The following is a 12,500-nucleotide window of genomic DNA, read 5'->3' on the forward strand; positions in this document are numbered from 1 at the left end:
TCATTGATTTGAATCATTCAAATCCAATCCAAAACCTGGAGTTCAAAGTAGCTGTCTCAGCCAGAAAACCACAAAGCTGAGCAGTACTTCAATGAGATTCTATCCCAACATTTAGATGCGTTGTCCCCAGCCTGTGTACACTCGTCACAAAGTGTCAAACTCAAGTCTGGGCCCACAAAACACGAGTCCCACAATTCATGAGTGATGGAGTCAGATACACAAGTGCCTGATTTCACTGCAGCAAAGACACATACTCATATACTCCGTATATATCTTGGTTAACGCAAACTTGTGTGTTTTCGCACACATACCCACAGGCTATACAAATTGTCAAGTAATGACTAAACGCAGCAGTGCAGTGACAGAACACAGAATGAGTTTTTTGTTATACCAGCAGTTTACAAATTACCTGCCCACACAGGTCTATGATGGTTTACACTGGCTATACAAAACGTCAAGTACAGACTAAACACAGCAATGCAGAGACAGAACACAGCGTGTACACACACCCTACACACAGACCATACAAATCCCAGAATAAAGACTAAACGTAGGTTATACAAACTCCCAACATACATACGCCCAACCTCAACACACACACACACACATACACACCTTGGCTCACAACCTGAACATGTAATACCTGCATCCCTGAACACAGCCTGTGGAAATGTCACGGATACAACTTGACACAACATGAACATGAGTTATTTACAAGTTAAACTGAATATTAATACGATGTTTAGAGCATCGCAGTAACCTAGAAATTATTCCACTACAAATGTAACCACAACTGTAACACACCTTTGAGCAACATCTCAATATAGATAGAATATGCTGGGGTATTAACAGCCTAATGTACAGCTTCATCTCACCATGCCCCTAACTGCCTTACTCTGTCCCGTCTCTAATATTCACCAATGGAAGATGCTGCTGTGCTGGGAGGGGTGGCCCAGCATCAGATGCAGCTTGGTTGGTCATAACTCTGATGTACTGATCCTACTTGGTAGGAAGGGTCTGCTGCACACCTTCCCAGCTGGAGGTGAATGGAGAGGCTGCGGTTCTGCTTAATGGCATCCAGGCAAACTACTTCCTATGGTGGATGTTTAAACATCGACAGTCATTTCAGAATATTACTCCAGACAAAATGAGTTTGATTGATTTGGGCACAGAGGGGTTTATTATAGCTGGATGTATGTCATTTATGATATGTCACACTCTAAAATGTGGCCAGATTAAGATGGATTGGGATTAACATTGATACACAGGCAATTCGGATTACACGGATAACTCTCTAGTCAATCTAATCACAATTCACAGGGAATTCCTGTCTATTCCCATCTGACTCTTTTCAAGTGGCCCAAGTCTACAGTACAATACAACACAATACCATGCAGAAGAATGCAACTTCATGTATCACCTTGTTAATTCTCAACCAGGGGGTTGTTCCAAGAACAAGGTTTAGTAACAGACCTGGCTAAGATATCTGAGAGCAAGTGGTAAACATCCTAAGAGAAGAGCCCTATGGTTATGGGGCGGCAGTGGTACAGGAGGTAAAGAAGTCGTTTAGTAAGCAGAAGGTTGCTAGTTCGATTCCCTGTAGAAGTGTCCTTGAGCAAGGCACTGAACCCCTAATTGCTCCTGATGTGCAGTGTGCCATCAGTATAAATGTAAAATGTGTATACATTGTAAGTCGCACATATGTAAGTCGCTTTGGATAAAAGCGTCTGCTAAATGACTAAAGGTAAAGGTAAAGGTTTCATTCTCCAAGCAAAATAAATCTGTAGGGCTCCTTTAGTAGGTTTACCACTTGCTCTGAGTTAATTTAGCCTGGTTTGTAACTCAACCACATTCTTGGAATAACCCCCAGATCATTTTAGCAAGTGGAGAGTCACTTCAGAGTCTACAGAACAATATAAAACAATACAGTGTAGCAGAATTCAACGTCACATTGAACCACCACCCTTTTTTTTAAGTCTCAACCGGCGAATGGAGTAATCCTCTCTGATATTTGATACGTTTTCAATCTGGTACTGATATGTATATTTGGTTGAAATCCATGGTAGTTTCTTTTATTTGTATTTACTGTGGACTGATAATACAGAGAGGTTTTATGGCAGAGATGCCTGCTGAGTATGACAGCAAAGGACACAAACATATGTCATCAGACATAAACAAAAACACATACACACATGAACATTCACATCATCAGACAAAAACATAAATACAAACATACACATCACTGTTCATAAATATACACATCAGACATAAACACAAACATACACATCATTGTTCATAAACATTTACATCAGACATAAACACAAATATACACATCATAAACATACACATCAGGCACAAGCATACACATCATTATTCATAAACATGTACATCTGACATAAACACAAACATGCATATCATAAACATGCATCTGACAAACAAACACAAACATGCGTATCATAAACATGCATCTGTCAAACAAACACAAACATGCATATCATAAACATGCATCTGACAAATAAACACAAACATGCATATCATAAACACACACATCAGGCAAAAACATAAACACAAACATGCATATAACACACTCATCAGGCAAAAACACAAACATGCATATCATAAACACAGACAAAGACGTTAATATAAAAATAAACATATACAACTTCAGACGTAAACAGATGCAATGCCACATGCTGATGTGACTGACAGGTGTACGTAATTCTTCTGTGTACAGCATTGAGATTTTCTCTTATATTTTTCCTTGTATTTTCTGGGGGGAAAAAGGTTTTTTAATTTATTACTTGTATTCATTCCAGATAAAATTCTCAGGAAAGAAATATATTTGTTTTGAGCTGATTATGTCAAGGTTTTCACTTTTGTTTTCATTTTTGTTCAGATTTAATTTTGTTTGTTTGTTTGTTTGTTTGTCATCTAACTGCTTTCAAGTGCTCCTAACATAGATAGTTAACATAACATGTCCCAGAGTATATCTCAAACAACCACCAACTTCAGTCAAATTTGAGTTCAGTGAAGAAAATCCATTCATTTTTATTGGACAGCTTTTGAAATAAATTACATTTAACAAGGGCATCTCTTCCGCTGTGTATTTACTGACTAAAGAGATTACATTATGAGAACTATGATTCATAATGAAATTAAACATTTAAACATTACATAAGTTCTATGAACAAATTAAACCATGTGTGTAAAACCTGTGTTCAGCGCATTGCTGCACTTGACTCGATCCTGTTCCCTTGGACAGATGACATGGGCACTACCGTCTGTTAACTCACTGCCCAAGCTTTACCCACTGAGCAATGCTGAAAAGCCATCAATTCAATCAATTCAATTTTATTTATATAGCGCCAAAACAATAAAACAGTCTCAAGGCGCTTTACAGAGCCCAGTGCCTGGACCCCATTAGAGCAAGCACAGTGGTGACAGGGGCAAGGAAAACTCCCTGTTAACAGGAAGAAACCATAAGTAGAACCGCGGCTCATAAGGGAGGGGGGGGGGGGGGCATCTGCTTGAGGACGGCCGAGTAGAGACACAAAAAGCGTTCTGCATTCTGCAGTGAAAGCTTGTATACTTAAAGAAAGATTAGGTACCTTGTTTGAAGAGTGAATAATGTCAAACTAGTGAGTCCTGAGGTGTTTATTCTACAATTGCAAAGAGAGATGTACCCGCATGTGTTGAACAGCAGAGGGTGCCCTCACACATGGTTGCTGTATCACTTAATTCAATTGCAATTCAATCTCTGCATAGAGCAAACCGCCACTGAAAGGTCTGGACAGCTGAATTCCAAAATGACTTGATTGACAGCTTTCACAGGTGGTAAAAGACCCATGAGCACGTGCAGATGTGTCAAGGATAAAAAATTAAAAAAAAACCTGCTACTTTTACCCAAAATCCCTGCTATAATTACACATTTACTTGAGCAGGGACTGGCCATAGCTCAGCTCTAGGCATACAGGTCTGTGTCAAATCAAGACCCTGTCTGCACCAGCAGCAGTTGTCCAGCGGCAACAGACGCTATCTTGGTAGTGTGACATCTGAATATTAGCTTGCCTAAACTCTCGACCCGTCTTAAAATAAATTGGATCTGAGTGAATGAAAGTCAAGTTAAAAGAACACCTCTACAGACAGAAGCCTTTCAGTCCATTTGTCATATATATTGCAAGTGAAATATATTAAGCAAGTTAATTGCAAGTTGATATATTAAGCAAGTCACAACAAGCAAGTTGTCCCCGTTTTACAACTGTATATATAAAGACAGGGGCATACAGAAACAGATATATTAGACAGAGCACACAGACAGGGGGAGGGTTTCAACAGAAATACAGACAGACACAAAAGCCTTCATAACAGCACGTCTTACGGTTGCCTCCAGCTGACCTCTCCTGCTACTTGATCAAATGATTGAAATATAACACATGGGTAAGCAGCCAACAGTTATACTAGACATCTAGTTCAGAAATCCCTCATAGCAACCACATGCTACTTGTGTTCCTGTCAATTTGCCCCACAAAATAGCTTTTGTCTATAACTTTTGACAGAGACACTGATGCCATCACGCATGTCTGTGAGTTTCTTTGCATTACGTTGGACACATGCTGAGAAATGAATCAATTTACGACAAGCAAGTTGTCCCCACCTGGTGTCCCCTCCAGAGGAGTAAATGTCATGGAATCAGATGACACTGTAAGGAGTCTGGTACTGACCCAATGGATCTATGTCAAATCTGGGTCCAAACCAAACCCATTTCAGCTGCTTGTACATCCACGCCTCATAATGAGACACACAGCTGCTCAAAGATGAATTACAGATACAACAACGTGTAGTCTCAAAGTATAGTCTGTTATTAGAGATTCATTTTGCAGAACTATCATGGGTCCTATTTAGCCTAATAATCCTAATGATCCTAATCCAGATTACTTACCACAAAACAGAGCCAAGGACTGCACAAAGAAAGTTAGACCTCCAAAATAAACCCTCTAAAACAGAACTCAGGACACACATCAGACAGACACAGGGCCCTCACCAGTGATATGACAGACAGACACAGGGCCCTCACCAGTGATATGACAGACAGACACAGGGCCCTCACCAGTGATATGACAGACAGACACAGGGCCCTCACCAGTGATATGACAGACAGACACACTTCACCAGTGATATGACAGACAGACACACTTCAGCAGTGATATGACAGACAGACACACTTCAGCAGTGACAGACAGACACAGTTCAGTAGGACCACACAAAGATCCAAGGACCACCAGAACTCATTTAGAAACCACATCATCAAAACCATAGACCATTGCCAGAAACACCAGCGAATCTACGGACAGGGTCAGAGTAGGAGGATAGTCCTAATCGGGAAACAGCAGAGAATCCACAGACAGGGTGAGAGTAGGAGGATAGTCCTAATCGGGAAAAAGCAGAGAATCCACAGACAGGGTCAGAGTAGGAGGATAGTCCTAATCGGGAAACAGCAGCCGTTCAGGACGGAACAGGTGCAGACCTGAAGCTGCTGAAGATGAACATTCCAGTGGGAACCAGAGGAGCGTTATATGGGTGTGGGAAGGATCTTTGGAATGTATGCCCCTCTATATGGGTAAAGGGGGGGAGACAGACATCACTTTCAGCCATGAGGCCGCATTCACACTGAGGTGCTTTTTTTGTCTCTAAAATCCGAAGCGTGTTGCTAATATCCAAAATGTAAGCATCAAAGGAATTTAAATGTTAAACATTAAAAAATGAACTAGAAACAGCAACAGATTGTGAAGGCTACTGCTAACCAGCTAGCCCCGGCCTGTCCTGTCTCAAAACACCACTTTGTACCTCTAGAGGCGCTAGTGAGTCAATGTACAACTGAAAACAGCAAAGCCAAGCAAGGAATCTGTCACTGGCATGAGCCCACACTGTCAGGAAGGGTGTTTTTAATCACTAAAATCCCATTTCAGAGGCTAAAATAATTAGTGTTTGTTGATTAGTGGAGAAATGGAACGTTCCATTTTTTTGAACTGCAGAGTCTTAATCCAATTTCCACCCAACAGAGCCAAGGGGTGGGGGTGGGGGTTGGTGCAGGAGCGATTGGTGCCTGTGATTAGTGCGATATTTAGAAAAATGTATATGTTTCAGAAAGTGCTTTTGCATTAATTGTTTTCAATACATGCTTGCCAATTAATGAGTCTATCTTCATGCTAAATGTAGTCTAAACTTGTTCCCTTGTTATATTACAAAATGGTTTGGTCTTAACGGTAGCTTGTATGTTAATTTGTCCACACCCCTTATTTCTCAAATATATTTGGACTGTTGGCTTGTATGAGTTGCCGTTGTATGAGTTGTGTGTGTGTGTGTGTGTGTGTGTGTGTGTGTGTGTGTGTGTGTGTTTGTGTGTGTGTGTGTGTGTGTGTGTGTGTGTGTGTGTGTGTGTTAGGTGAAAATTCCGTCATATATAAGTACATTTATTAAACAGCAGACGAGAGAGAAGCAAAATTAAACACATCACACAAGGTTTATATAGATAGAAGTTAGCGTTCTCTGACGCCAAAACACTTTGTCAGCAGGGATAACCACGTGGTGGGTCTCTGACGTCCGAGGTTATCTTACTATGCTTCCTGTCTTGCAAGGATGTCAGTTTCACACAAGGTCGAAAGAAGCACATTTACTATCAGTGTGTGTGTGTGTGTGTGTGTGTGTGTGTGTGTGTGTGTGTGCCCTTGCCCATGTGTGTGGTGGCGCTTCTGTGGCTCCATCCTGGCGACAGCCAGGGAATCTCCTCTCTGACCTCTTCTTCAACCTCCGACCAGCGCCTCTTCACGGTCGTGTGTGTTATTCATCCACCTCTCAGAGGGGCTTCTCTGGTCTCCTCACCTCCTCCTCACCCTTCTCCTTCTGTTTTCACTCTTCATTGCCCTCCCCCTCCCTCCCTCCCTCCCTCCCTCCCGCTCTCTCTATCTCTCTTTCTCTATCTCTTTCTCTTTCTCTCTCTCTGTAACTGTCTATGATAATGTGGAGAACTTGGAAGGTGCTGTGTTAGGAAATGCCAACTTTTGCAAGACGTTTAATGAGCTTATTTTACTTAATCACTTATTTGTATTTAACACAAGCTTTGTGTAAGTCTTAATGTTCTAGTGAGTAATGTGGCCAAGTTATGTGTTCTGAAGCCTCAGATCTCTATCTCTCTCCAAATCTCCTTTTCTCCTATATCTCTTCTCCATTTCACTCCTCTCCTCATCTCACCTCTCTTCTCCCCTCCTTTTTCCCCCCTTCTCTCCTTTTTTCCCTCTCCCCGCCCTTCTTCCCCACTCTCCCCTCCTCCCTCTCCCCTCCTCCCTCTCCCCTCATCCCTCTCTCCCCTCCTCCCTCTCCCCTCCTCCCTCTCTCCCCTCCTCCCTCCACTATCCTTCATCACTATTTTGGTCTCTTGGCAGAACTGTTTGTTACTGGCCAAGTATATAGGTGGCCCTTAGCCAATCAGCAGATGCCAAGGAGGTGGGGGCCTTATAATGTATTTCTGGCATGCTATGGCTAGACGTCTCTCTCTATCTCTCTTTCACACACACACACACACACACACACACACACACACACACACACACACACACACACACATTTTAAGAGCCATTCTTCTCCTGTTTTTGGCTTCTCAAAAGCAGTACATACATTTTTGTATGTATCCATATAGCTGAACAGGAAATGCTATGCCTACCAGGGAAAGGGTGAGCTGTCTTTTACACTGTTACTCTGAGGTTCCTTTAAGCTGCAACATCACCATGCTGCCCTGGTGTGTGTGTTTGGGAAATAAAATGTCCCTTTGCCAATGATGGCAAAACTCATTTCATGATATCTGCCACAGAGCGAGACAAACATGCATAAATACACACACTCTGTCTCTCACTCATTCTCCCTGTCTCTCTCTCACACACACACACACAGACGTAAGTATACGTATATAAGGATGCATGCATATTTGTACACACACTTTCTCTGTTCCACACAGAGAGTCAGACGTTTAGTCCTCAGCATACCCTCTTCTTGGAAGAGAGGGAACAGATCAGATTTCTTACACTCTGCTTTCTGCCACCCCCGTTTCCTCACTCTCTCTCTCTCTCTGTCACTTTCTCTCTATCACTCTCTCTTTCTCTCTATCTCCTCCCTCGCTCTTCTCAATTTACCCACTTCTTCTCAAGGGGTACCCCAGTCTAAAGTGTATGTATAGTGTGTGTGTGTGTGTGTGTGTGTGTGTGTGTGTGTGTATGTGTGTGTGTGTGTGTGTGCATGTGGTCAGAAACGTGGGCATGTGTCTGTACTCCCTAAGCAGAGCATTAGGATTCAGCTACTTCGCTCTACTTCACTCTGCCATAAACCAGTTCTGTTTACCATCACTGATAACCACTGAGTGAGTGAGTGTGTGTGTGTTTCTGTGTGTGATTGTGTAGGTTTTTGTGTGTGTGTGTGTGTGTGTGTGTGTGTGTGTGTGTGTGTGTGTGTGTGTGCAACCTGGCACTGATGTCTTGTAGCTGGGTCATTTGGAGGCTTCGTCTAACAGAGAGTGTCAATTTGTTCAGAAGCACTACAGCATATGAACCTCTACAACACTACCAGCCTTCTTTCTCAACAACATAAGGATGCATCCCATGCCCTCACACGTACTACAGTTACGCACGTACTACATAGGCAGGAATGGCCAGTGCACTATGGCCAGTGAACATAAACAGTAGGTTCCTTCAGAAAGGTTTGCGATGTATGGTGGCTTCAACCCTACTGTAGTGTTGCTTTACTTTACCCGCATATGTATATGGAGGTAACACACTGTACAAATGGGGGAAGAGGGAACTTTTGAATGCTCTTCTGTTTGGTGTTCTTGTGTGGTGTGCTTTTGAGGTAAATGCTCTAATGCCTGGTGTGCTGTGACTACCATATCACCTGTTCTTGCTTTGATATTCGACAGAACTGCATCTGGGACAGTACAAAGTTCTGAAAGCATTGGAACACATTTAGAACAATACAATATTCCAATGTGTGTGCGTGTCTTAGAGACAGAGAGTGTGTGTATGTGTGTGTCTGTGTGCGAGAGAGTGAGAGAGAGAGAAAGAGATAGTGTGTGTGTGTGTGTGTGTGTGTGAAAAAGCGAGAGAGAAATGTTTTCCATTTCTCTCCATAGTTCCTGTCCAAGCCCCAAAACACTGCTTTCACTCATTCGCTGTTTGATGGGGGTGGAGTGTGCATAAACACATAAACACACACACACACAGAGTAACAGCTGCATAAAACACACATTGTGAGTGAAAGGTGTCCTGGTTCACCCCAAACATGAACACACCCCAAACAGATACACAATCACACACACACACACACACACACACATACAAGTGAATATGTGCAACAAACACACACACTCATTGGAATATTATATGGTTCTAAATGTGTTCCAGTGATTTCACAACCATGTTCTGCCCCAGTTGGAGTTTTGCCAAACATCAAACCAAGAACAGGGGTTATGCCAGTCACAGCATACCATGCAGAGGAGCATTTCCCTGGGCAGTTGACAAGCAGGAGGTCTCTCGCACTGTGAAGAGCACTATGTACAATCACACACAGTCAACACACACAACCATAGATATCCCCTGTCCATGCTCACACACACACACACACAATTCGCAGACAGACACATAAACACACACACAAACTCATGCACATTCTCTCTCCCCGTCCTTTTCCTCTCGCAAACACACACAGACACACCTCTGTTTAAAATTGTGGGGCAAGAGACACCACAGCTTTTCTGAAAAACATTTAAAAGTTATTTACATCTTGAGTATGTAAAGAACAGCAAAAAATCAGCTCAAAGACACACAGGCGTAGGCAAGTCATTTTGCTACATAACTCTAACTCTCTTTATTCTTGAAAATTAATTTTTGGATACAAATATTTACTTCTTCCTTCAAGATATATATTAGTACAAAAATACACATTATCCAGATCAATTAATTAATTAAATAAGACAACTGCAGCAAAAAGAGAGAAATTCTTGTGTGCGAGTGATTGTCTTCATGAACGTGTGTGTCTGTGTGATTGTCGTGTATTTGTGTGAAATGTGTGAAGAAGGTAAAGGACATACACACTTTGTTTTTGGACAATAACATGACGACACAATCCTATAGACATAGGTAAAACAGGCTTGTAAGAGTTGTGAGGATGACCTGAATGGTTGGAAAGTCTTTGCAACAAACGTCCACTGAAAATAGAATGTTTTTAAATACACATCGGTTTGACATGTTACCTCATACAACCACAATCTTCTTTCTCCTACCACCAAGTGTGTCAGCTTCATAGTTTTGGTCCAAAACATTCTCAGGTCCTTGTATGATCCATTAGATGACACAGTTGCTAGGATACCATGTCACAGTCTATGTGATTGTGATTGTCTATGTTTTGTTTACTGTATTGCAGCACCTGGTAGCCACACAGGAAGTCCCTGCATGGATTTCCAGTTTTAGAGTTACACTGTAGCTTATTTCAATTACACCTGCATGCATGCAAAAAAAATCAGAGCAACAACAAACAAAAAGAATAAAGAAAATGGAGGGTCCCAGTTGGACCAAAAAGAAAGGATTGAAGTAAACCATGAAACACATAGACACACACACACACACATAAGCACAGACGAATCCCCATACACTCTTTAACATGTGCATATACCCACACACACACTGGGTCACACAAATACATACAATTTATTTTAAAAAAGCACAATAAAAAGACATGCTTCATTGAGGTCTCTCTGGAGAAAACTTTGTGTAGATTTGGTTAGAAATTAAATGCAGCCCTTCACACACTGTTTGCTATTTGTAATGAAGAACTCATTCTCCAGGTGTAATAGAAACATAAACTACTTTAAAACAACAAAACACACAATGCACTTCCTTAAATATGCACTCATCATTTCCATGGATTCCACACTTGAACACACACATACACGCACACACACATACACAACTCCACCTCATAATACTGATCTGTATATTCAGATTCCTGAATTAAAGCAATACTAATAAGCCCTTAGGGACATTTGTAAGCACAGCACTTTGGTATTCTTGTTTCCTTGCCTATTGTTTTAATTTGGTGTTTGTGTGTGTGTGTGGGGGGGGGGGTGTATTTGATCATATGTCTATTAGTGTACATACAGTTTCTGTACAATACGTACAGTTTGTATCTCTTAATTAACAAGCATTCTGAAGAATGATCCATGCTTCTTCTGTCAAGGTCAAGGTCAAAGGTCAAAGGTCAAAGGTCAAATGTTTGTTTCTATTTTGCCATTCTTTCAACAAACAGCTATAAGCACAATTCCATATCTTTCACCCTCTCGCCTACCCACCGACTCCCTCTCCCTCCGTCCATCCCTGTGTTCAGGCCTTGGTGTGGTGCTGTTTGAGCTCCAGGCCCTCCTCAGCGGCGGGGCTGCCCGTCTTGGCTGCATCCTTAGCGGGCTTGGAGCCCAGGGCCTCAGCCTCCTCCAGTGTGGAGGTGAGAGGCTGCCCCAGAGTCTCCGGCAGGAACAAGGTGAGACACCAATGATGAAGGCCAGCACACCCACAACGAGCTGAAGGAGACAGCGATGAGGAAAGGGAGAGGGGGGGGGGGGATAAACACAGAGAGAGTGAGGTGAGACAGTGAGAGATAAGGGAATCAAATATAAAATAAGGAGGAGAAGTAACCGAGGGATCAGGAAAGAGCCACAGCGAAAGCCAAGAGGAGGAGTATGAGGGAATGTAAACAAAGGAGATATCAGAAGATTGGTTAATGGTTCATTCATAAAGCAGGACAGAGGGGGACAGATGTAAGTAATGTTCTTCAGTTTAGGAATCATTTTAAGGTACAAGACACCCTACCAATACAAGGACCATTGCTTTCCAAGACCAATTGTTCATGTGAAAATAAAAAGCTTTTTTTTTTTTAGAAACTATGGCTTTCCAAGAAGCAATCCAGAAGCTATGTTGTGAAATCTGCAATGCAGTGTAGTGGCAATGATCTGCTCATGTGCTGTGTGTTTTGTGCCCTGTGACCCTGAAGCACACCAGATACACCAGATTGCATGACTTGCAAGCTCACTTGTATGTGTTTATTCAGACTGCCAGCACTGGTGCTGTGGTGCTGCTACTGCCTGCTCTAGCTGTCTACATTGAGTTTGCTTCGGATCATGGCCATTAATACACCATCAGTTTGGTGTCCTCCATTGTTGAATCCAAAAGTGAAGACCAGAAAGTTGTACCAGTTGTAACCAGAGAGTGGGCATGTAACTTGTATTACTTTTGTTCAGAGCAAGAGAGTGAGTGTGCAGCACAAAACTGCCGTGTACTGCCGTTCACTAAATACTCTGTGAACTTAACGACAGGATATCATCATAGTCTACATTGGGTTTCTACTATGACTATATAGTACACATGTAGCCGCCACCATCCACTTTCAGAACATGCAATTGCTGAAAAGGC

The 12,500-nt window shown here is 42.1% G+C and overlaps 1 protein-coding gene across 1 annotated transcript in view; it reads right to left on the minus strand.

Moving 5' to 3' along the window:
- Window positions 1–11,301: 11,301 nt before the first annotated feature.
- The window catches only part of slc22a16 (solute carrier family 22 member 16), an 11,923-nt gene continuing 10,724 nt past the window's right edge, over window positions 11,302–12,500 (minus strand). The window contains 2 exon segments of the mRNA XM_012829845.3: window positions 11,302–11,578; window positions 11,581–11,611. Of these exon segments, the coding sequence (XP_012685299.2) occupies window positions 11,418–11,578; window positions 11,581–11,611 (192 nt within the window). The 3' untranslated portion in view covers window positions 11,302–11,417.

Source organism: Clupea harengus, chromosome 15, assembly GCF_900700415.2.
Source record: "Clupea harengus chromosome 15, Ch_v2.0.2, whole genome shotgun sequence".
In the NCBI taxonomy this organism is placed as follows: Eukaryota; Metazoa; Chordata; class Actinopteri; order Clupeiformes; family Clupeidae; genus Clupea; species Clupea harengus.